The sequence below is a fragment of the Urocitellus parryii genome, chromosome 7, assembly GCF_045843805.1.
Source record: "Urocitellus parryii isolate mUroPar1 chromosome 7, mUroPar1.hap1, whole genome shotgun sequence".
Classification (NCBI taxonomy): domain Eukaryota; kingdom Metazoa; phylum Chordata; class Mammalia; order Rodentia; family Sciuridae; genus Urocitellus; species Urocitellus parryii.
Window position 1 is genome coordinate 129,152,642 of NC_135537.1, and position 25,684 is coordinate 129,178,325.

At 43.5% G+C, this 25,684-nt stretch overlaps 1 protein-coding gene, 5 non-coding genes and 1 pseudogene across 6 annotated transcripts; 6 read left to right on the top strand and 1 right to left on the bottom strand.

The window, feature by feature from the left end:
- The first annotated feature begins 133 nt into the window (after positions 1-133).
- On the top strand, positions 134-207 carry Trnat-agu (transfer RNA threonine (anticodon AGU)). The gene has a single exon. It is a non-coding gene; the product is annotated as a tRNA-Thr (tRNA).
- A 4,661-nt stretch (positions 208-4,868) lies between these two features.
- On the top strand, positions 4,869-19,917 carry Aurkb (aurora kinase B). Its single transcript, XM_026390629.2, has 9 exons — positions 4,869-4,956; positions 15,344-15,436; positions 17,429-17,531; positions 17,637-17,688; positions 17,876-18,067; positions 18,268-18,406; positions 18,508-18,656; positions 19,409-19,583; positions 19,744-19,917. Exons 1-9 carry the CDS (start codon positions 4,891-4,893, stop codon positions 19,915-19,917), a joined length of 1,143 nt encoding a protein of 380 aa, XP_026246414.2. The 5' UTR covers positions 4,869-4,890.
- Positions 4,964-5,035, top strand: Trnap-cgg (transfer RNA proline (anticodon CGG)). The gene has a single exon. It is a non-coding gene; the product is annotated as a tRNA-Pro (tRNA).
- Trnad-guc (transfer RNA aspartic acid (anticodon GUC)) lies at positions 5,537-5,608 on the top strand. Its single transcript has one exon. It is a non-coding gene; the product is annotated as a tRNA-Asp (tRNA).
- Trnag-ucc (transfer RNA glycine (anticodon UCC)) lies at positions 6,282-6,353 on the bottom strand. Its single transcript has one exon. It is a non-coding gene; the product is annotated as a tRNA-Gly (tRNA).
- Positions 6,974-7,045, top strand: Trnaw-cca (transfer RNA tryptophan (anticodon CCA)). Its single transcript has one exon. It is a non-coding gene; the product is annotated as a tRNA-Trp (tRNA).
- On the top strand, positions 9,192-9,392 carry LOC113184068 (small nucleolar RNA U3; annotated as a pseudogene).
- Positions 19,918-25,684: the final 5,767 nt, after the last annotated feature.

Sequence of the window (25,684 nt, forward strand, 5' to 3'; positions counted from 1 at the left end):
CTGCCCTTTCCGGAATCAGGTGGAAGTAATCTGTTTCCAAAGTCCAGTTGATTTCCATTGAGTTTGCATAAGATGTATAGACGCGAATGCTATATTCCTGTAGTGCTTGTTAGGGAAAGGCAATACTATCCCAGGCGCCGTGGCTTAGTTGGTTAAAGCGCCTGTCTAGTAAACAGGAGATCCTGGGTTCGAATCCCAGCGGTGCCTTTATTCAGTTGGGTGGGAGGGTTTCAGGATTCGTCTGTTTTGTGACTTAATGAGGAGACCCTAAAGGACTATTTTTCTATCAGAGAACTCAAGGGTTTCAGAGCATCCCGGTGCCCTGGTGGGCCGCCGCTCCCAAGCTGGCCCTCTCACCTGTTGGCAATCCGGCGCAGCCCGCCAGACTTTCTTTTGCCTGGCGGGTGCTACAGCCCAGTGGCGGAGTGGGCTAGCCCGGCAGCTCCCCTACCATCCAAATTGCTTCTACTATAGGAGGTCTCCTAGAATTTGAGCCACTTGGTTTTGTTTGGTACTAAATTATATTTCTTTTGTCTTGAGGCCTCATTATTTTATATGTATTTTATGTATTGTAAAATATACATATTTTAAAAATATATGTTTAAAATGTGGTGCGACTTGTAGGTAACTGGGCCTTTCACGTGTAGTTACCTCTATCGCTAGCTCTCCACAAGCAGAAAGTCTGGGTCCACTAGCAAGATTTCCTTTGGCCCGGAGCTATCTGGTTTCCTAAAAGAAGTCCTCCAAGAACTGGAACTATGAGGAGTGACAGTGGCCCACTTTACCTTTTGACTTGCTTTTTTCTTTTCCTCTTTTCCTCTCCCACTCCCTAACTTGGAATCCATCTCAAGGGAATAGATTACCTTGAGTTATCAGTTCTCCACAGGAAGGAGATGTCACCAGAAGAATTAGGAAGTGACTATCTCCCAAATTAACTAGTGTATCCTAACACAAACACACCATCAGGGTGACCCCAGGACCCCCAACAGTTCTGGAATGTAGCCTTTGAAGAGCTTTTTAAAAAGCTGTCTGTTTTCTTTCCCTGATGGGCAGAATCATTGCCTCAGGGACTGGATGGAGTCCCCTGTGTTTCTCTGTTGCTAGCAAAGCAATAAAATTTCTTTTTCTTTTTTCTCAAAACTGTGTGTTCATTATTAAATTGGCATGAATTGGCCTTGTAACAAGGAAAGGAAGTAGAAAAGAGTGCCTTGCCAGTGCAGTTTCCAGGGAACCTGGTATGGACAGCAGGACACACTCCTGGAGCCCTGAGGCAGGGCTGGTGAAGGTAGGAGTGAACGGTGGCAGGACCCAGAGAAGGCAGACCTGTGGTGTGTCCGAAGGCCCAGCATTTCCTTGGCCCAGGATCTGTTGTGAGATACTGAGTAAAAATGTTGACCTGGAAGAATTGCTGTCTCCACCTCAAGCAAGATATCCAGACCACATTTGTATGCAACACTGGCAAACACTGTGTAAACACATGCATAAAGCAGACCCTTTTCTCAGAGCTCTTGAGAAGACAGCAATCACAACATAAAGTGCTAAGGGCCGGACAGTGAAGCCAGATTTGAGGATAGATAGTTAGTGTAGTTAGGTAAATCGGGTCTAATATTGAGTAAGATAAAGAAAATGGAGCACATTATTGAGAATGGAGTCCAGGAAACCAGAGCAGCACTTGCTGGAAATTGAAATGTTAATGTCCCCAAGGCCAGGAATCCATCCTAAGGAACTGTTAATAAAGCAGCTCACAGCAAACGAAAAAGTGATAATCAAAAACCACCCCAGGCCCTTCCTGCCCAGATTACTCCTTCAGCCCACCTATTTCCCACCTTTTGACCTTCCCACGTGCATTCTATCACTGCAAGATAAAGGGAAACAAAAGACATGAATGTGGGAAAGCCAAAAGAAGACCTTAGCTATAAAAAAGGGAAGACCTCCCGCTTCCATGGATTCCACCTCTCTGTCCTCTTCTTCTTCCGGGAGAAGTCTTTTCTGCTGTCCTTTAATAAAGCTTCTACTTTCCACTCTTCACTTGCCTCGGCGTACTTCTCTGGTGTTATACTTCAGCCTTCGGGGAAACAAGGACTCCTCACCCGTAAACAGCAGAAATAACAGGGTGTTCTCAGAATAGGGGAAAAAAGTGGCATCTCCTCCAGTCTGAAGGTAGAGGATAGTCAGGGAAGGCTTTCTGGAGGAGGTGAGCCAAGTCTTATGACCAAGTAGAAACTTTCCATTACATAGTTACAGCAAAACAGGCAGTGTTGTGAGACCTGGGAATACAGCAGGAAGCAAAGAGAGGAGACCTGCCCTGCTGGAGTTTATGGGACTGGGATGACACACACACACAAAAAAACATATTTCACTAAATTATATAATATGGTACATAAATGTTACAATCAGAGCATGTGGGGTCGGGGCAGGTGTTGCTTACAGAAATGTCCAAAGCTTGCAAGGGCAGTTGTAGAGATGACTTCAAGACATTTAGGATTTTGAATAATAGGCTTTAGTAACTGACAGGATGTGGAATCTGAAAAGGAAAAACTTCAGGAGGATACCCGCATCCTCCTGGGAAGCACTGAGCTCCTCAAATATCTTCTCTTTCAAAAAAACTGTGACTGCCTGAAGTTAAATCTTAGAATTGGATCTTTCAGTGTAAATTTCTGACTTCTGTTAAAATGTGAAATATAAAAAGAAAAAAAGAAAAAAGTAAACTGCTTCCAATTGAAACAATGACCAGTTGTTTACACCTTACTCTTTGGATTCTGAAAGTGGAGTCCTTCCCACTATTGAAACTGAAGTTTTGAGATGAGATTAGATTCATGGCTTTGCCAATTTCCTCTGGGTTCTTGTCTCACAAATTTTTAAGAACAAAATTCACAGACAGGGCTGGGATTATAGCTCAGTGGTAGAGACCATGCCTAGCACCTGTGAGGCACTAGGTTTGATCCTCGGCACCACATAAAAATAAATAAATAAAATAAAGGAATTGTGTCTATATACAACTAAAAAACAAACAAACAAAAAATTCACGGACAATCACTGAGGGCCTAGTAAACACAGTTGGATATATTTGAAGAGAGAAGAGATAGAACCCCTGCCATATGGTAGGGGTCTTGAGAGCAGTAAAGCCCATTTTGGTGTGCCAGCTTAGGAGTTTAAATATGATTCAGGGTAGAGCATGGAGCAAAATGTATGTAAAATAGGCATTGAAAAAATATCAAGGCTATATCATCTTTCTTTCTATCCAGATTCACCCCCATCTTCCTTCCTATAACTTCCACCTGAGTTCACTCCCAACTCCGGTTTTTCCAGCTCTGAGACAAAAGAGTTGGCTGGAGGTGTACCCACAGTGGAGCCTCAAAGTCTTTCACATTTGAAATAGGCATTGATGGTGCTCATTAAGGTGTTTACTCATTAGCCTGGGAGTGTGGTTCCTGTGTATGAATAAAACTGACCATCGACATTCTTATTCACTATAGTATGCACTTTTCTAGGAGGAGGGAATCACAACTTTTACTATTGGTCTTGAAGGATTTTGGTCCCTTCCTTGCGGAGATTCAGTGCCTGAGGTCAGGTGAGGGAAGAAAGACTGGAGAATTTAGCTAGGAAGCCTGGGAGCCCAGCGAAGAAAGACCAGAATGGGAAAGTGATTGGGGAAAGGAGGCACCAAGATCACTGGGAGAACCTCGAGAACCATCTTAAAGATTTGCAACTCTAATGGGAAAGATTAAGCTGCCTGGGGACATCTGAGAAAAAAAAAAAAAAAAAAAAGACCTGAACCCTTCTTTGAAGTCCTCCCCACCAAAGTGTCTGTGGGTTGAGTTATTAAGAAGGGCGTGGCCCCACAAATCACAGGACTGGCTATGGAACAAGCAATGGATGCTATCAGGTTGGTGCAGGGCCGCTGAAGGTCAAAGTCAGGCCTAGGGGATTCCCTGGGACAGGCACTGAGCTGAAGGAAGGCCCAAGAAGCTGGACTGTAACTGACCCCGGTTGATCTGGTTGAAACTCGGAAGGAGCAGTGGTGAGTGCACCAAGAAATTAGAGGCTCACTGGGTAGCCCAAGGGACACTTCCAGGCCTCAAAGCTGGGCTACCTGGCCTTGGGCTACACTTGTGTGGTACTTGTCTTAGAGCTCTTTACCTTCTAGAAGTCTTAGGTGACAGACAGAGCCATTGCTAGATCAGAGGTTAAGGGGTAACCTGATCCTACAGGCTGAAAGCCCTAGGATTAGTATTGGTAAGGGTGTCCAGGGAAGTTTTGGTTTGGTTACAAGACCTGGTATCTCAACCCACTCTGGAGGTTGGAAAGCCAGACCCGCCAACCACACCAGCTCTTATGAAACCTCTTCCGTCAGTCTTCTTGGCCCCAGGAATCATTGTCTTTGTCACCTGGGCCCTGTCACCCGTGTAGGGACACTGTGGGCTATTGACGAGTCTAGGCCGGGGCATGTCCTGCGGACCACCCCAGTAAGTTACACCAAACGCAAGAAAGACGAGAGGGGCTGGCTGGTGTTCACTTAGGTATTTTAGTACTCAATAACTGCCCCAAACCCATCCCGAAACCAGGCTTGTCCCCAAAGTTCTACAATGGGGAGGTGGGCCCGAGGACTGCGGCTGCGGGAGGAGGCGGAAAGGATGAGGGATGGTCCTCAAATATCTTCTCTTTCAAAAAAACTGTTGGTGACCACCAGGAGCTGGAACCGATGTTCCAGGCAGAACTTGAAAGCAACTTCAGGTCGATGCCGAGCCCACTCCCACCCACTTCCTCGACGCTATTTCCTGGGAGGAGTCGGAGCTCTTGGGCCAGCAGCCAAGAGATTTCTTAAACCCTTGTCCTAGAGTACTGCTTTGGGGAGAATGATTCCTAGCAGCACGCCTGCGTGTCTCAGCCATGGATGATGTCCTCAGGACCGCAGCAAGTGTGATACGACCTCTAAGGGCGGTCGCGGGCAGCGTAGTACGTCGGCTCGTTGGTCTAGGGGTATGATTCTCGCTTCGGGTGCGAGAGGTCCCGGGTTCAAATCCCGGACGAGCCCTGTCTTTGGCTTTTTGTTTGACCTTTAGTGGCTCGGTAAACTGAACTGGAAAATGATCCGTGTCGACTGCTCCGTGTGCAGTGAGCTCTTTTGTTCTGAGTGGACATCCGGTGGCAGGAAGAAACTTACTGCGTAGTCCTAACTGGGTTGTCAGGGACAGCAGAGGTAGTCCAGACTTAGACAAAACGCAAGCATTCTGCTGGTTTCCCGTTTCTCATCTTGTTGCCTTACCTCGTCCACTAGAGCCATCTTTCAATTTGAATGATGCTTATTAACCTCCAGTTGTGAATGACAGATTGAAGGAAATGGGAGCAATTCAGGGTGTGCGTGGACAGTCAGGTTCTCTTTTTCGGTAACTCCTGCTTGTTTCCGCCTTTGTAAAGACTCGTGTTCAGTTGAGGTCTAAACTGAAAAGGCAAACCTCCAAAACCCTTCCATGAGCGTGCTAAGCGCCTTCGAGATCCCAGATCAAGGATACGGAAAGGGTCCTGCGTAGCTCACTCCTCGTTAGTATAGTGGTGAGTATCCCCGCCTGTCACGCGGGAGACCGGGGTTCGATTCCCCGACGGGGAGAAGCTGTCTGTTTTTGTGTTCTCCGTGTTCTATTTTTCTATCCATGAAATCCCACTCATTTGGTAAAAATCCGTCTGTGCCCTGAGAATAAGTCCCAAAGAAAAAGAGGAAGCTCATTCTGACTCCGGAGCGAACGTTTTAAGTGCCAGCTTGCATTTTACTTAAGTAACTTGCAATTTAAACGTATAGCTACATTTGCCATTATTCTCCCTACTCAATATGTGCATTAGGTGAATTCTTTGATGAGAACTTAGCAAACACAGATGGGCAAACAGCATGAAACAGCTCACGTAATACTCGGTCAGACAGGAACCCCTGAATTTGCTTCCTACTTATCCAAATGGGCATCTCCAGTCATAGCTTGTAGCTGAGCTGAGCAGCTTAGTTTCCCAGCCTCGGCGAGCCGCGCCGCAGGGTCCCAGATGCCGAGGATAGGTTTGGTTCCCTTTGGCCTCCTTGCGTCTGTATCTGTGGGTTCGTAGCGCGATCTGCAGTCTCCAGTCCCTAGCCGCACGGTAAGTAGGGTCTTCTCGTTGGGAGGGAACAAGCAGGACATCGCGGCCAGAGTCCCAGGCCGAGGAGAGTGTGCCTCAAGGCCAACCCTAAACACCAGGGTGATACCCTGGGGAGCAAGGGGGTGAAATACTAATAAATAAATTAAAAAACAAAAAGTTGCGTTGGCCGGGAATCGAACCCGGGTCAACTGCTTGGAAGGCAGCTATGCTCACCACTATACCACCAACGCAGACGGTAACATTTTGTTTTAGGGGTTCTTTAAGGTCTATTCGAGCCACCTAAAAGACTCATTCAGAGCTAGAAACGGTAGAGTTTGCGCAGCATTAGTGTGCTGGGCGCACACCTAAGGGACACTCGGTTCTGGTCACTGCTGATGCGCGCCTTCACCCGCGTGACAATGTGGAATTATGCCCAATCTGAATTACAGATAAGGAAACCAAAGCCCAGAGAAGCTAATTAAAGCGGCTCTGTGAGTCAGCGGCAAAGCCAGGATTAAGTGTAAGATTTCTTCCGGAGGCGAGGACTACCCTGACACTGTGATGACATGATTTCCAGGAAAAAAAAATTCCCAAACACATTGATATCGCTTCTCTATTGAGTGAATTCAATGTGTCCCAAGGTTAAAGAATTGGACCTTAAGCCAAACTCACTTGAACACAATTTGTCTCTTCATCAGAATGAGTTTGATTGCCTTGCGCGTGCGCGCTCATCTCGACCCCTCCCCTCTCCCGGAGGCTGAAAGAACAGCACAGATTAAAATCTCAAAGGCGGAGTTTAAGGATAGAGCTCCGCCTTTCGTTGCTGACGATAAATCTGTTCACGATACCGGTCCGGCGCCGGGTTCTGGGAGGCCTCGTGGCGCAACGGTAGCGCGTCTGACTCCAGATCAGAAGGTTGCGTGTTCAAATCACGTCGGGGTCAATCAGTACTTTTCCAAATTAGGAAACATTAGCCCTAATCTTTATATTAAATGAAAAAATAAAAACATAGTATTTTTCTGTTACACTTTTTCCTAAAGTGCATGAATGTCTCCTAAAAACAAATTTGGGCACTATTTCATTTTTACTGTTCTCATCAAATCGACCAACAAAAATAGTCCTAATTTCATAGACATTTTAGGTATCCTAACAGAAATTGTTCACTAACAGTTTCCACTTCTTGTTCAGAAAATGTATTTGTGGCAATAAATGCTCTTTGTTGGAAAGAGTGTAGAAATAACCAAATCGTTTTTAAAGTAATGATAGTGATTTGTGGTCACTATACTACCCCATTATTTTCATTTGTGGCAAGTTAACTTTTATTTGCCAGTGATGTCCCTAATCCTGTACTCCATTGTTGTCGCTCATCATCGTAGTAGAAATATGACTCTACCGACTTTATCATTTTAATGAGTATCTAAAATTTGATGACAATTCTGTAAATTATTAAGCAATTCTTCTAAATTTGGATACTTGAGTTATTATTTATTTGCAGTTTTTGTTTCTTCATTTTTTAAATATGTTGCCAGGAAGATCATTGTGCTTTGTTTTTCTTTTGTCTCTACTGACTTAGTTCTGTGACACCAATTCCTGGAAACTCCAGCTGAAGGTTCTCTTTGGCTACACTTCTAACTGTCCTGCCGGCTGACTTTCATGTACGACCGACCTTTCTTTTTCTCTTTTTCACTAACTTAAAATGTTTTCCATCGTCTCTGGTTTACTTGAGGGTAGAACACAAAAATGTTAAACACAAATATTGCCTTTTCTCCAGACTTAGCAGTCACTAGAAACCGGGAAACACGTGCAATTTTGCTGCTTTTGGTGTATTGAAAATAATACAGAGAAATCCAAGCCTGCCACCTCCCCTCCTCACCTTCCCGCGGAGACTTTTTATTTCCCACTGGGAAATAACTTGACATATTTTTCCTCGAATAAATATTCCTTTCTTAATGTGACAGATTTGAGTTGCTGGTGATTTATCTGGGCCATCTCTCCACTATCCACAAGGCTGTCGCCACCTAGGCTAGAACCTGTGCTGTGCTCTTCTCTCTCTGGTCCCTGCTTTCTGTCACTGTGTCACTCCGGAGAACAGGGAAACTGTTGACCACCCCTGGTTGCAGAACTGAAGACCTGCTTGATGACTTAGCGGGGCCACGCCCTGCAGAGGAACTCTGGTGACTTAAGGTGAAGAGAGTTTGAAGCTAGCCACAGCACAGTTGTGCTCCCCTCTCTGGACGCCCAAACCTAGGTGCTCACCTGTAATCCCAGAAACTCAAGAGGCTGAGGCAGGAGGATCACGAGTTCAAAGCCAGCCTCAGCAAAGGAGAGGCATTAAGCAACTCAGTGAGACCCTGACTCTAAATAAAATACAAAAAAAAAAAAAAAAAAAAAAAGGGATGGGGATGTACCTCAATGGTTAAGTGCTCCTGCGTTCAATCCCTGGTATCAATAAATGAATAAATACGCAAGATTTATTAGTCCTTGTTGCTGTAACTGGTCACCTGGAGGTAATTAATATTTGTAACCACTGTTCTTTTCCCACTATCTTTTCCCTTTGCCTCCAGCAAACACTAAAGTTAGTTGTAGGGTTTTGTTTGTTTGGAGGGACAGGGTCTCCCAGTATTGCCCAGGCTGGCCTCAAATAAGATCGTCCTGCCTTAGTTGCTGGGATTACAAACTTGGGCCAATGTGTCAGGCTGGTGGGACACAATTCCCACCCCATAGCAAGTGTAGTGGAAAATGCAGGAGAAATATACATAGGCCTAATTCTTGACATTTTAAACTGACGGCCACCTGTAGTTCTTTTATCTCATTTAAAAACAAACAAACAAAAACAAATCAGCCCTTGTGGTGCGGTGGCACACTCCTGCAATCCCATCTGCTTGGGAGACCAAGGCAGGAGTATTGGAGTTCAAAGCCAGCCTCAGAAACTTAGCGAGGATCTAAGCAACTCTTGTCTACACAGACAGACCCTGTCTCTTAAAAAAAAAAAAAAAAAAATACAAAATACAAAATAGGGCTGGGGATCTGGCTCAGTGGTTGAGTTCTCTGAGTTCAATCCCTGGTATCACCACCCCCTTACAAAATCAAAGACTACTTTCAGGGATTATATCTATAGTTAATTACTAGCAAAGTTTATCTGAAGTATAGAGCAACAAAAACCACGCGGAGAGATGCAGGTTCCTTACTGACAATGAAGTGGGCTCTTGAAAAGACCACATTTTGCCATGGATGAGGATTCTTTTTTCCCCTAGAGGAGAATGAGAAGAGAATGCAGTCTAGGGAGTGGGGCAGAATACAGCAAAACCTTAAGATTTGACTAATCCAGCAGTAGTTACATAGGTGCTTTTAGAGTTTTATTTTACCAGGTGGGGCAGGGCATACCTGTAACCCCAGTGGCTTTGGGGGCTGAGACAGGGGAATCGCAAGTTCAAAGACAGCCTCAGTAATTTAGTAAGGCCCTAAGCAACTCAGCCAGACCCTATCTCTACATAAAATAGAAACAAGGGCTGGGGATGTGGTTCAGTGCTTATGCACTCCTGGGTTCAATACCTGGTACCCCCAAAAGAGAGTTTTTAGTTTTGTTTTGCTTTTGAACTCAAGGGCGTTTAACCACTCAGTGACAACCCCAGCCCTTTTTATGCCTTAGTTTGAGCCAGGGTCTCACTAACTTGCTTAAGGCCTCACTAAATTGGTGAGACTGGCTTTGAACTCACAGTCCTCCTGCCTCAGACTCCCAAGTTGCTGGAATTACAGGCATGCACCACCATCCCTGGTTTAAAGAGTATTCTTGATAGTTTAAGTCTCCTGGAATTTAATACCTAAATGACCTAGGCATGTAATACATTTTGTGTGTTCTTTTTTCCTATTTTTTTAAGATAGGTCATAATTTAATACCAAAATATATTTAACATAAAATTTATCATTTTAATCAAGACTAAAACAATAATGTTGAATGAAAGAAGACACAGAATATATGTCTGATTCATTTGCATAAAGTTCAAAGCAAACAAAACTGGCATATGAATTTAGAAGTCAGGTTATGATTATTTTTTTTTTCAGTACTTGATATTGATTCAGGGGTTTTCTACCACAGAGCTACATCCCCAGCCCTTTTTATTTTATTTTGAGACAGGGTCTCCCTAATTTGTTGACGCTGGCCAATGAGGATCGTCTGTCCTGCCTTAGCCTCCAGAATTGCTAGGATTCCAGGTGTGCACCACTACACCCAGATAGAATATGGTTGTTTTGGGGAAAAGTGGGTGGTGGGAAGGAAAGGAGAATGAGTGGGCCTTCTGGGGCTTTCATTTGTTTATTTGGGTGTTGATTACATAGGCTTGTTCAGTTTGTGAAAATAAATCCAGCTCTCCATTTCCTGTATGAAGGATACAGTAAAAAGTTGAAAAGTTTCTGGTGTAGTACAGAGGCTTGCTGTTCAGTCACCTGGGAAGGGATACCTTCTGGCTGATTGGTTCATCCTGGGATGATGCATAAATGTCCTATGGTCTGGATCTGGACATGGTCTCAGTTCTCAGTCGTGGTGGCTAGAACTTGTTTGTTCAGGCCTGTGGTTTTCACCAAAGACAAACACCTGGGCTATGATAGCCAAGAGCAAACTAAGATAGTGATGCCCTTTGATGTAGGGATGCTCAAATGAATCTGGATAGGACAAGGATACCCAATTAATTCCACAGCTTTGCCTCAGCTTTATCTTGAAAAGGAAAACTTAGTGGAAAGACCTAAGGGCATCGACAGACTTCCTCAGCAAGAACCTTTCAAAACCTTCTGAGCCTATCTTTAATCTCTGGCAGGGGTTTGTTGGTTGATGATGAAAATTCATATCTTCACATTTTTTATTGGAATATTATCAGAAATAAAAGAAACTTGCCAGGCACAGTGGTGCATGCCTGTAATATCAGAGGTTTGGGAGGCTGAGGAAGGAGGATTGCAAGTTCAAAGCCAGTCTCAGCAATTTAGGGAAGCCAGCAATTTAGTGAGACACTGTCTCAAAATAAAAAGAGCTATGATGTGGGGATGTGGTTCAGTGGTTAAACGCCCCTGGGTTCAATCCCTGGAAAAGAAAGAAAGGAAGGGAGGGAGGGAGGGAGGGAGGGAGGAAGGAAGGAAGGAAGGAAGGAAGGAAGGAAGGAAGGAAGGAAGGAAGGAAGGGAGGAAGGGAGGGAGGAAGGGGAACTGAACTGCCAGATCACATGAGCCTGGCCAACATAGAGAGATCCTGTTTCTTAATAAATAAATGAAAGAAACTGACATCCTGGCTTTCCAAACATTGTAGTAATCTAGACATCCTGCCCTGTCCTTTGAACATAAAACAGTGCTGACCCTTCCTAGTCATGTGAAAGATCAGCCCCTGACAGAAGAACAACCTTTCATTGCTTCTTGGACAGTAGAATCCACCCCACATCTAACATGATCCAAGAGATGAAAAATCAAGAGAAAAAACAAAAGTTACACCAAGAGGAAATTGCCACTTTATATCATCAGAAACTGGTGAAGTTTTTGGTTTGTTTTCTTTTGGTTTTGTTTTTGTTTTTAAGAACAAAATGGTAACATATTTGCAGGAGAATGGATTTCAAGTGTTCCTGACCAAGGAGAACAGAACACAATTTTAAACAGAATTGTATTTATTGCTGTGGTGATAGATAGGTATATATTCCAAGTGTGGTCCACAGACTGGTGCTACTTTTTTCTTTTTTTCCTCATCCAGGACAAGTGTAGAATTTAAAGTAAGCATTTAGAAACTCTTATAGCATCTGTCAGAGCACTTTTTTATATGTCCTTTTTTTATATGGGCTTGTGAATTTTTTTTGGGGGGGGTGCAAGGATTGAACCCAGGGCCTTATGCATGTAAAACAAGCAGTCTACCAACTGAGCCATATCCCCAGAGTGGGCTTGTAATTTTTATGTTGTTTCAGATTTAACTTTCCAATGCATATATATGTATTATATTTTATGAAAGTATTGACTTGTGAGAAATTGAAAATAATCAAGACTGGTCCTTCTCCACAAATCATGTGAGAAGCACTGAGGTAGATAACAGGTTTTATTCATTAATTTGGGCAGACAGGTGGGAAATTGATTTATGAAAGACGCAAATCTCAATCCTATGCTGGCCCACAAACATTCCTGAAAGGCCCCAAATTGTTCTAATATAATGTGCAGGTAGAAATTTAAAGATTCCAGGGGATAGAGATACTGTATTGGATCTATCAGGCATAATCCACTTCTGTAATCTGTCCCCTGACAGGTTTAAGAAATGTCTTCCTAGAGTAGGTCATGAGGAATACAGTATACTCCAAGTAATAGAACTTTTGTAAAAAATGCTTCCTTAGCTGGTCTCTTTATGCCTAATGAGTTGGTAAAAGAGTTGCAATAAAAATAGAGTCCCTGATCTTGGGAAGTGAGGTTGAGCTGACCCTACGTAAAAAGAGTGTGTACCTTCAGTATCGAAATGGTGTTTCACAAATGGAGTATGATGGCCTTGCCTTGATTATCAACTCTTTGGAAATGTCTCATCATACACAGATCTCTGACTTTTCAAATTAATCTTGGGCTCCCTAGAACAAACCTGTAGGCCATTGAGGCATACACTTATTTCTACCAGCTTCCTCTTGCTTTTGTAACCGAAAGCTTGATCCTTGTCCTCAGTGCCAATTCATGCCAATTTAATAATGAGGACAGAGAAAAGGGAACAGAAGTTTTATTGCTTTGCAAGCAAAAGAGAAGCACAGGGGATTCTTGTCCCTGAGGCTGTGATTGTGCCCATCAGGGAAACAGAGGGCTTTTAAAGAAGCTCTTCAAAGGCTGCATTCCAAGTGTGCCCTGACAGGGGGTCCCAGGTGCACTCTGAAGGTGTGTTGAAATTCACTTCTTAGATCCTCTGGCAGATATCTTCTTCCTGTGGTGGATGAGTTCAAGGACAATTAATTAGGGGAAGAAAAGCAAACACTTTCTCCCTAATCTTGTTAGGGATAGGGAGAAGAACACGTCTTTTTAAAAAGAAACCTCAGAGCAAGGAGAGCTATATTCAAATGGTAAAGTGGACCACTGTTACACTTTCACCCTAGCAGCTGGGAGAGATGCTGACTTTACCAGCCTCCTTCGCAGCAGTCTTGTGACACAATTCTCACCAACAAGGAACCTATTGAGTGCTTCTCAAAATCTGCTTTTCATAATAAAAGGAACAAGCAGGTATGGTGGCACAGGCCAAGCAATTCTAGAAGCTAGGCAGGAGGTTGGCAAGTTCAAGGCCAACCTCAGCAATTCAGCTACACCCTAAGCAATTTCTTGAAACATTGTCCCAAAATAACAAATAGAATGGCTGGGGTTGTGGCTCAGTGGTAGAGAGCTTGCCTAGCATGTGCGAGGCACTGGGTTCAAGTCTCAGCACTATAAATGTCTATCAATAATTAATAAAAAAATATCTCTAAGAAATAGAGCTGGAGATGTAGATCTGTGATAAAGTGCCCCTGGGTTCAATTTCCAGTACCTAAATAAATAAATAAAAATAAGGAAAAGACCCTATCTTGCAAATAAGGGAAGTGTTAAGAGAATTCTTGAGTACAAAAAAGGCCAATCCAGGTCTCTAACCTTGTTCAGATTACAGACACACAGTACAACTACACTACACAGAATGGGGAGGCAGGTGGTTCCTTCCGGAGAGGAAAAAAAAGGGAAGGCTTCTAGATAGGGCATACACTATAATACTAGGTATTATTTCATAGAAGGCCCTGTTTTGTTTTTTTCTTTTTGTAGCCAAGATTGAACCCAAGGGCCTGTACCACTGAACCATATCCTCAGCCCTTTTTATTTTGAGACAGGGTCTCAATAAATTGCTTAGGGCCTCACTAAATGCTGAGACTGGCCTTGAGCTTGCAATCCTCCTACCTCACCCTCCAAAGTCACTGGGATTACAGTTATGCACCACCCAGCCAGAGCTAATATGTTTTAATTTAACCCATGAATGAAATTTGAGGGTGAGAAAAGGGTATGGAGCTGAGGGGAAGAAAAAAAAAAAAAAAGCGAGGCAAGAAGCAATGAAAATGAAAATAAATCCAAGCAACATGCCAGGTATCTGAGGACCAACAGAGAAAGATCCACTGGTGGAAAATTCCTCCTAGGAACATAAAGGACTTATTAGATCAAAATAGTAAATCCATAAGAATAAATAAACACACAAAGGGACAGTGTAACAGAGAGCCCAGAAATAGTCAAGAACAATTGATACTCAAATAACCATAGGTTCTGCATCCAAAACTCAACCAATTGTGGATCCAAAAGAAAAAAAAAATCTATACTGAATATGTACAGACTTTTTGCATCATTATTCCCTAACCAATATAGTATTACAACTACTGACACAGCATTTATATCATATTAGTTATCTTAAGTAATCTAGAGATGATTTAACCTAGACTTCAGAATGTGTAGGTTCTATGCAAATATGACGCCATTTTATACAAGGATGTCTAGGCAGCGTGTGTGTGTGTGTGTGTGTGTGTGTGTGTGTGTGTGTGTAGGGTGTCCAGGAACCAATCACCCACAAATAACTAGAGACGACTGAATACACGATGATTTTTATTATTAAGGGCAGCATTTCAAACTGTTGGGAACAGGGTAGTTTGTTTTAACCAATGGCGTTGGCATAATTGGCTCTCTCCATCTGATAGAAAACAAAGACTCTAGTTCCTACAGAAAGGTAAATCCCGGGCGTATTTAAAATTTTTTAAATGAAAGAAAATGTCTGGGGAAACTTTGCTAAGCTCGAACCCAGCGCGCGGTAGCTCGCTCATTGGCTGCTCACGCCTACGTCACAGGACGGATGTAGCCAATGGGGCCGGGGCGGGAGATTTGAAAGTGCCTCTGCAAAGCTGCAACCAGGCAGATTCAGTAGTTTTTTGCGGACGACGGGGACAGTAGCTGTGCCACGGGCTCCGGGTGAGCTGCTTTCCTTTCGCGGGCCCTGAGCTGGGAGAGGGCAGGTGGTGAGGCAGATCAGGCTGTCCGTTGGTGGGCCCGCGCGCACTCCGCCAGGCTGCTGAGCGTTCAAGGATAGAGAGAGGGTCCGGAAAGTGGGTGGGACAGAGAGCAGGGCGGGGGCGCTGAGAGCCGAGCCCAGAAGCCTAAAGGCAGCCCTCCCTTCCTCCAGCCCAGGCGAGCATTTCCGGTTAGATGGTCCGACCTCTCTCTTTTCCTCTCTCACTCTTTTCTCTGCTTTTCACAGCTCTGTTTTCCCTTCTCCACCCAGCTCTCCTCCTACTTTCTAAGGATGGCCCAGAAGGAGAATGCCTACCCCTGGCCTTACGGCCGGCAGACGGTAAGGCCCTTTCCACCTTTCCGGCCACTTCCCCACCCCCCAATCACACTCCGTGCTAGGAGAGTTCCTACTTGGAGAGTTCAAGTCCTGCAGAGGGCGATCCTCTAAGCCCTTTTCTTCCCTGTTGAGCTCCTACCTATGAGCCCCAAGAGTTTGCTGCATGCAGGAACTGATCTGGTCATTTGCAGCCAAATGTTGTCAACTTCAATAGTGACTCTCTCATCCCTTGAGGATTTTTGTAGAGCTGAGCCTACTTGTCACAGGAAAATTATATCTGGGCCTGAACAGGCAAGGTTTGGTCTGCGGGCTATGATTCCCCGTCCTCATCCAGAAAAAATAAACTGGGCAGAGAATTGACTCTGGAAGAACACAGATATAATTATTGATTAAAATGTCCAGTCTAAAAATAATACTTTGAAATTTATCTTCAATAGTTGGGATTGAACCCAGTGTATGCTAGGAAAGCACTCTATCACTGAACTACTTCCCCAGCCCTTGAATTTGCTTTAATGACAGGTATGAAGTAAGGATCCAAATAGATTTATTTTCCAGTTATCCAAATATCTTTCATTGAAGACTCTACCCTCTGATTTTATTTTTTGTTTGTTTGTTTGTTTGTTTTTTGATACCAAAAATGAAACATAAGAGGACTTTATACCACTGAGCTACTTCCCCAGCCCTTTTTATTTTTTGTTATATATGACAGCAGGATGCATTTCAATTTATAGTACACAATTTTTCATGTCTTTGGTTGTACGCAAAGTAGAGTCACATCATTTGTGACTTCATACATGTACTTAGGGTAATTCCCCCTGTCCCTTTAATTTTGAGATAAACGGAGTCTCACTAACTTGCTGGGGTTGGCCTTGAACTTGTGATCCTACAGGTATAGCCTTCTAAGTCACTGGGATTAGAGGTGTGCGTACAACCAAATCCTGCTTACCCTTTGATTTGAAATGTCATATATTATTTCCATGTAGATGTGAAAATAGTCAATTTCTGGACTATATTGTGTATAGTATAGATTGACAAATAACCAACTATCAGCTTTGTTATTTGTCAATCTATACTAATATCACCGGGAACAGACTTTTAGGGGTACTGGGGGCTTTCTTCTCTTGGCTGAAGAAGGAAAGAGTCCTGCACAGGCTTTGCTCCCTGGTGTTGGAACTTGGCATCCTAGAGAGTCCATGTGTTCCCTTGCCACCTGCTTATTCCCTCATGGAATACAAAGTCAGGCTCACAATAGTGGAGTCTGAAAGAGAAACCATTGTCCTTTTGCCTTGGTCATTCCCCAAATAAAGTGTGTCTCTGACAAGTTAAAAGTGAAGAAGTGGTCCAAGGCCATTGGAATAGACCATGATGTCTCTAAAGCCTATTGTAGAAAATTACATACTGATGTTTGCTGCAACATTCAAGTCTTCAAGGATCTTATTCAATTCTTAATGGTCTGAGCTTTTTAAAGGACTTTGAGAAAGCCTCTGTGTTAAATTCATTGAATTGTGGATGTTCATTGACCCAGCCCTCTGCTGGATTGGAGGCTGGGTGAATGAGGGTGTTGATACAGACAGGACTATACAGGTTGGACAGTTTTGTGCTTCAGAAAGTAATGTGGACCAAAACCAAAAAGGTGAAATGTTTGATGTTAATCTTAGATTGTTTATTAGTAATTATTTATTTTTATTTAGTTAGTTAGTTTTCAATCAATATTTATATGTGGTGCTGAGAATCAAACCCAGTGCCTTACACATGCTAGGCAAGTGCTCTACCACTGTGCTATGAGTCCAGTGCCTTAGTAACCCATTTTAATGTGCAGCAATAAATAGAATCTTGAAACTACGGGGCCAGATTGTAGTTATAAGTCTTTTTCTTTGAACTAGGGGTGGAAGGGTGGGTGGCTCTTTAGCAAGTAGATGAAATGCTGCTTGCAGCACATTCCAGCCTGGTCTCCAGGACAAAGGCACCCTCAGAGCTACCCCTGCTCCTTCTCAGTCTCAATCGGGCCTGAACACCCTACCCCAGAGGGTCCTCCGGAAGGAGCCTGCCACCCCATCTGCACTTGTCCTCATGAGTCGCCCCAACGGCCTGCCCACAGGTAACTGGGAAAAGGGGAAGAAGATTGACCACAGGGGCTAGATCTGGGAGGGTTTAGGGATGAGAATATGAAAAGAGGGCCTCAACTTACCTGCTCTCTCCTTAGCTGCCCATGGCCAGAAGGTGGGAGAAAATAGCATTGGCGTTCGAAACTCCAGGTAAGTTCTCAAGCCTGGGGGTGGAGGGTGGGATGAGATAGTGAAGAGGCAGGAAATGGGGGAAGTAAAACCTAAAGGCTGGAGGTGTAGTGATGAAGAGAATGGGGTTGAGGGAGGGAGGGAAAGCATACACCTTAGAGGGTAGACAAGTGAGCACTGAGCTGCCTGCCCCCCCACTTTCTAATAGACAGCCCCTCACAATCAACGACTTTGAGATTGGGCGTCCTCTGGGCAAAGGCAAATTTGGAAATGTGTACTTGGCTCGAGAGAAGAAAAGTCATTTCATTGTGGCACTCAAGGTCCTCTTCAAGTCCCAGATCGAGAAGGAAGGTGTGGAACACCAGCTGCGCAGGGAGATCGAGATCCAGGCCCATCTGCAGTATGTTCCCATCTTGGAACCTAACCCCATTTGTGCCCTTACCCCAGATTGCTGTCTCTTAGCTGTGACCAGTGAGCCCCCTTTAGTTCTCAGTGTGGGCCAGCTATCCCAGCTCCCCCTATCTACTCCTATCCCTGGTCCATGTGTGACCCTAGTTCAACCCATTGGGTCCTGTCTTCTTACCGGTTCTCTTCTTGCAGGCATCCCAACATCTTGCGGCTCTACAACTATTTTTATGATCGGAGGAGGATCTACTTGATTCTGGAGTATGCCCCCCGAGGAGAGCTCTACAAGGAGCTACAGAAGTGCCGCACTTTTGATGAGCAACGAACAGCCACGGTCGGGGCGGGTGGGCACCTGGGACTTCAGCCAGGGGTTTGGAGGCTGGGGATATGTGGCTTATAGCTGGAGGCCTAACTGCCTGTTGTTGACCCTCTCAGATCATGGAGGAGTTGGCGGATGCTCTGATATACTGCCATGGGAAAAAGGTGATTCACAGAGATATAAAGCCAGAAAATCTGCTTTTAGGGCTCCAAGGTGAGCTGAAGATTGCGGATTTTGGCTGGTCGGTGCACGCTCCCTCTCTGAGGTATGATGGCTGGGGCAAGGGTTGGGGGAGCCCTGACATAAGGCTGCAGCATTCTACATAAAACCCCTTCAAATCTTATTACCCAGATGTTGGGATTTGACCTCACATAACAGACTCAAACAGTTTGGTTGTCCCCGTGACAAAGGTTTTCTACTTGATATATTGGGACCCTTTTGCCATATCACTGAGAAAACTCTCAAACATTTTTAGGGCCTTACAAATACTATGAGCTACATTTCCAGTGCTTTTTATTTTTTATTTTGAGGTAGAATCTCACTCAATTGCTCAGGACCTTGCTAAATTGTCAAGTCTGGCCTTGAATTTCCCATCCTCCTACCTTAGCCTCCTGAATCAGTGGGATTGCAGTCCTGTGCCACCATGCCTGACTATCCATTGTCATTGTTCCTGGTTTCATGGTATTGCATAGTAGAGATGTAACCTCAGTTATTTAAGCAGAACATTCTTGGTGGGCATTAGAGAGGTCTCCAATTTTTCTTTAATTGCAAGATGAGTATTGCTTTTATGTCAAATTATTTTATTAGGATACATCTCTCAGTGTGGCAATGAGGGGCAGTGGGTAGGCCAACCTCTGGTGCTTTGGTTTATTTCATCACCCAGCTCTACCCAGTGTTGCTATCTGGTTTGACTGGAACACTCTCCTGGTGCATCTGGGTGACAGTTGGTACCCAGCCATCAGGGAGAGGAAAGTCTGTCTGACCTGAGACTCATGCCCGCTTTCTTCATCCCCCCAGGAGGAAGACAATGTGTGGTACCCTGGACTACCTGCCCCCAGAGATGATTGAGGGGCGCACACACAATGAGAAGGTAGATCTCTGGTGCATCGGGATACTCTGCTATGAGCTGCTGGTGGGAAACCCACCCTTCGAGAGTGCCTCACACAATGAGACCTATCGGAGGATCGTCAAGGTAAGAGGGCTGCCTGAGGCTCTGTCAGCTTCAGAGGCTGGGACTGACAGTAGACAGAATGGATGTGCTCGGCCCTGCGCAAGTCTCTGAATAGAGTAGGTAATCAAGGAAAGTAACCATGGTGACAAATGCCATCTTTCTTCTTTCTCCACACTTGCAGGTGGACCTGAAGTTCCCTCCTTCTATGCCCGCAGGGGCCCAGGACCTCATCTGCAAGCTGCTCAAACATAACCCCTCTGAAAGGCTGCCCCTGGCCCAGGTCTCAGCTCACCCTTGGGTCCGGGACCATTCGCGGAGGGTGCTGCCTCCCTCTGCCCCTTGTTCTGTCCCCTGATCATCTCTGTCATTTACTTGGTTGTATCTGTTTGTATGTCTGTGTATGTTCAGGGGGAGGAAGGAGTCCTAGCCTGTACCCTTATCTGTCTTCTACCTCCTTTTTATTTAATAAAGGCTGGAGCTTTTTTGTACTGATGAATGTAGAGGTTCTGGATAGAGGCTTTGCTGTAGAGGAAGCTGTCCCTTAGGGCAAGGAGGGAGCACCTATACTGGGTGGTAGGGAGTGATACTGCATCATTATCTCTGGTAATTTCCCACCCTCCCAGCTCCCAGCCACCCCCACACACCCACTTCTTGGCCCTACTTTGATTCAAAGAACATGGGGGCAATTAGGGGACCTTAGCTCCCCACTGCTACACTTGATCTCTACCTGCCTTTTCCTGACTTGTGTTTTCCTCTCCTGGCTCATTCATTGCCAACTTAGGAGTGAACTGAGTATGTCTGTAACCTATTATTTGTCAGTTTTTGTTTGTTTTACTGTGCTGGCTATGTCTCATATAGGAATGAATGGAAGCAATATATGTTTTTTGTTTGTTGACAGTGCTGGGGATGAAAACCAGGGACTTGAGCCTCGTAGGCAAGTCCTCTACCACTGAGCTAGTCCTTGCCATAGGGTTTTGTTTGTTTTGTTTTTGTTTTTTTGAGACAAGGTCTGGCTCTGCTGTCCAAGCTGGCCTTAAACTCCTGGGCTCAGGCAATCCTCTGCTCCAGCCTCCTAAGTAGCTGGGACTTATAGGGCTTAACTGCCCAGGTTTTTTTTAGGTTTTTAATAGACAATCCTTCATCAGGAAGGAAGGTCTAGTCTACTTTAGTTCACTAGTGATCTTTTCTTTAAAGCAGATTTTCTATTTCATGAGTCAGAGTTGACTTTTTCCCTCTTTTTATTGATGCATTATAATTATATACAACAGAGGGATTTGTTATAATATATAAATACGTACACAATAAAACAGTATAATTTTAATCAATTTTATCCCCCAATATCTCCTCTTTCCCACCTCTCCCTCCCCCTGATCCCCTTATTCTTTTCTCCTAATCTCCCTTCCATTTTTTTTTTAATTTGTTCTAATTAGTTCTATATAACAGTAGAATGCATTTTGACACATTGTACACAAATGGAGCACGGCTTCTCATTCCTCGGGCTATACAGGGTGCAGAGTCACACCAGTAGTGTAATACCTGTATATAGGGTATAATGTCTGTCTTATTCTGCCGTCCTTTCCATCCCCACAGCCCTACCCCTCCCCACACTTACCTCTGCACAATCCAAAATTCTTTCTTTCTTCCTTATCCCGCCCCCAGAGTTGAGTTTCATCAAATGCTTTCTCTGCATATATTGATTATTTGCTTTTTTTAACCCATGTGATGAATGCCTCAATAAATTTTCTTATTTTTATTTTATCCTAATTATGCATGCTATCTTGGATGATTCCTAGGGCTGCTATTATAAATGACTTAAACTTGATGGTTTAAAGCAATAAAAATTTATTCTCTCACAGTTCTGGAAGCCCTTGGCCTGAAATCAAGATGTCAAGGGTATCCTGCTCTCTCTGAAGGCTCTAGAGAGAATCTTTCTTTGCCACTTTCAGCATCAGATGATTCCAGCATTTCTTTATAATTCTGGTCTCTGTCTCCATCTTCATATGGCCTTCCCTCTCCTCTTCTCTCTCTCTCCTCTGTGCCTTTTTAAAAAATTATATTTAGGGCTAGGGATGTGGCTCAAGCGGTAGCGAGCTCGCCTGGCATGCGTGCGGCCCGGGTTCGATCCTCAGCACCACATACAAAACAAAGATGTTGTGTCCACCAATAACTAAAAAAATAAATATTAAAATTCTCCAAATAAATAAATAAAAATTATATTTAGTTGTAGATGGACACAATGCTTTTATTTATTCTTTATGTAATGCTGAGGATTGAACCCAGTGCCTCTCATGTGCTAGGCAAGAGCTCTGCCACTGAACCACAATGCCAGCCCCTCTTCTGTGCCTTTTAAGAAGACAAGTCATTTGACTTGGGGCTTTCCCAGATAATCCAAGGTGATTTCACCTTAAGACCTTTAATTACATCTCCTGAGACCTGTTTTCCCCTCAAAATGTCACATTTATAAATTCTTGGGATTAGGATGTAGACATATGTTTATGGGAACACTATGTAATCCATTATACATGCTAATAGATTAGAACAAATGAATGATATGCCAAAGATTCTCTTTTATTTTTAAGAAATTTTCCCGGGCTGGGGTTGTGGCTCAGTCGTAGAGCGCTCGCCTAGCACGAGTAAGGCCCTGGGTTCAATCTTCAGCACCACATATAAATTAAAAAAAAAAAAGATCAATTTACAACTAAAAATATTAATAAATAAATAAACAAAATAAAGGTATTGTCTCAACTACAACTAAAAAAAATATATGAAAAGAAATCTTCCTATTTCCATCTCAGAGACTAGTAATTTCAAGTCTTTTCACTATTTTGCTTTGCTTTTGGCATTTACTATAAGCAGATGCTTCTCAATTTACTGGGGTTAGTTACATCCTGATAGACTCATCAGAAGTCAAAAAAAATTGTAAGCTGAAAAATGCCTTTAATTGCTAACCTATATGAAACATCAATAGTGTGCCCAGCCACTTTAACTGAGAAAACTTACTTTAGCCTACAGTTCAGCAAAATCCTCTGACACAGACCTATTTTATAACAAAGTGTTAAATAATCCATAATTTGCTGAATACTGAAAGTGAAAAATATTTATATTGTAACACTTTGCCACCATCAAAAAATTGGAAGTCAGGCCATTGTGAGACATCTGAATTTCTAAATCACATGCTTCTGTTGTTTCTTAAGTTTTCACTTTTAGACATTACCTATTATTTTCTCATTATAAAATTTAGGGGTTGGAGGAAGAGCTCAGTGGTAAGCTAAGGCCTTGGGCTGAATCCCCAGCGTTGGGAAATAAAAAAAGATTTTATTCTTTCATCCCACTACCACCATCCATGTGTACATTTTCTGTCACAATAGCCTTCTGATGTAGTTACATCGTAATTTTGGTTAGATTTATTCATTTGACAATAGTTACTGAGTACATTCTATGTTCTAGGCACTATTCTAGAGGCTGAGAGTGAAGCAATGGATAAAAGAAGAAATTGGGGACAGAGCTCAGTGGTAGAGTGCTGGTCTAGCATGCTCCAGACCCTGGGTTCAATCCTCAGCAATGCAAAAACCAATAATAATCCTTTGCTCACAAAGCTTACATATTTAAAGGGCAAATGCTGGGCTGGGGATGTGGCTCATGGGCTGGGGATGTGGCTCAAGCGGTAGCGCGCTCACCTGGCATGCGTGCGGCCCAGGTTCAATCCTCAGCACCACATACAAACAAAGATGTTGTGTCTGCCGAAAACTAAAAAATAAATATTAAAAAATTCTCTCTGTCTCTCTCTTTAAAAAATAAATAAATAAATAAAATAAAGGGCAAATGCCCAGTGTTTATATCATCACTAAGAAGTTAACAGGCTGACACAAGCAGCATTATATTGTTGACCATCCCTGAAAGTCAGTTATCTGGTTATCATTTGGTCAGTAAATATATTACTAATCTATCTACAAAAATCTCCCCCAGTCTAAGCACCTAAAGCTATACATATTCATCAAAATATTCCCTAGTGGTGGGCACCTGTAATCCCAGGAGTTTGGGAGCCTGGGGCAGGAGGATCGCCAGTTCAAAGCCAGCCTCAGCAATTTAACAAGGCCCTCAGCAACTCAGTGAGAACCTCCCTGTCTCTAAATTAAATACAAAATAGGGCTGGGGGTCTGGCTCAGTGGTCAAGTGCTCCTGGGTTCAACTCCTGGTACCCCAAAAAAGCAAAATATTTCACTGTACCACACAGGCCTAAAATATAGTGTATTTTGTTATTATTCAGTTCTCAATATTCTTTGCTGACTATTGCCAGTTCCACTGATTCTGGAATGTTTGAAAGGTGTTTTAAATATTCTGGACACAGGAGACTAACCCAACCCCCACCCCCACCCCACCCCACCCTGCTTTGTGCTCTATTCCCATTTTCCTTTACCCTCTCTACCAAGTCCCTTTAGCAGATGCCCTGTTCTTGCCACTCCTCATCTCCATGTACCCTGGGACTTCCTTCTCCAAAGCTTGGATTTCAGCCCAGGATTGTCTCATTATTTTTTTTTAATTTACATAAATTAAACAAGTGGATTCTCTTATGGGTGCTATGAATAAGATAAAATTCTACTTTTCCAAATATCCTAATATCAGAAACATGATATCAATCCGTTTGGTAACATCTTTCTAGCCCTCTTTCTTTGTATTTATATTCTTATCTATATACTTCCAGAAGACAGCATATTTTTAAAGATTTTATTTATTTTATCATATCACCCAAAAACTTTCATACAGAGATGACTGCAAATTAAGAGCATATTTTTAGCACATGGGGACTTCTTTTATGTAAATTGCATTGCACTGTATGTAATTTTTGTCACTTGCTTTTTGCCAATTTTATCTTAGAAGGTTTTGACAGTTTGGGTACATGTACTTTTTTTTTTTTAACATTTACTTTTCAGTTTTCAGGGGACACAACATCTTTGTTTGTATATGGTGCTGAGGATCGAAACCTGCGCCGCACGCATGCCAGGCAAGCGTGCTACCGCTTGAGCCACCTCCCCAGCCCTGTACTTTGTTTTTAAAAATTGCTACACTACAGTACTTAATGTGGATATTCCTAGGTTTTTAAGTTGTAAACTTGGACTCCCTCCCCAAACTCCCAAGGTCTGGGGAACCTAGGGTCACTCTATCAATGAAGTAACTACATCCCTAATCCTTTTTTAAATTTTGAGACAGACTATCTCTAAATTGTCCTGGCTGGCTTTGGTGATCCTCCCACCTCAGGCTCCCAAATAGCTAGGATTACAAGTAAGCACCACCTCACCCAAGCTATTCTAGGTTTTCTTTTTTTAAAGAAGCTACTCTATTGATGACATGTAGATTTCTTTCTTGCTTTTTCTTTTTTTGGTGTGGGGGGGTTTACTGAACTCAGGGGCACTTGACCACTGAGCCACATCCCAAGCCCTATTTTGTATTTTATTGAGAGACAGGGTCTCACTGAGTTGCTTAGTGCACTTTTGCTGAGGCTGGCTTTGAACTCATGATCTTCCTGCCTCAGCCTCCTGAGCTGCTGGAATTACAGGTCTGCGCTATCATGCCTAGCTATATAGATTATTTTCAAAGCTTTGCCCTCTGGCCAATGTCTGTTGCTTGTACCTATGTAAGGACTTCTTTAGGGCACAACTAGAGAAAGGCATGGCAATTCTAGGTTGTAGGCTACCCGCAGAGCTAAGTACTCAGTAGATATTGCCAAATTGCCATCTAAAGTGGGACAGCTTGCACTCCCGTCAGCAGTAATGGAGGGTACCCATTTTCCTACACCGGTAGCACTAATACTCCTACAAACTTCCCCATTTTGGGAGAGTGGCTTTTCACTCCTCAAGATCCCAGAGCTCCTCGCAGGCCCAGTTCTTATGAGTACCCTTTACACTTCAGAAACAGCAGGAACAGACAGGGTTTTTTCCTATTCTAATCACCAGCTCTCAAGAGTGTTATTGCCTCCTAATTCTCACCTTTGTCAGGAAACCCCTACAGGTGTGCTCTGAACCCAGACCTCACTATTTGATAGTTTCATTCCAAGCAATTGTCCCCTTTCTCTTTTCAACCATTAATCTATCTTTCTTTCTTTCTTTCTTTCTTTCTTTCTTTCT

Coding starts and splice junctions, on each gene's coding strand:
- Aurkb (XM_026390629.2), top strand. CDS start 4,891: ATGGATGATGTCCTCAGGACCGCAGCAAGTGTGATACGACCTCTAAGG. Junction 15,437..17,428: donor GGCCTTACGGCCGGCAGACG/GTAAGGCCCTTT, acceptor GCTCCTTCTCAG/TCTCAATCGGGCCTGAACAC. Junction 17,689..17,875: donor ATTGGCGTTCGAAACTCCAG/GTAAGTTCTCAA, acceptor ACTTTCTAATAG/ACAGCCCCTCACAATCAACG.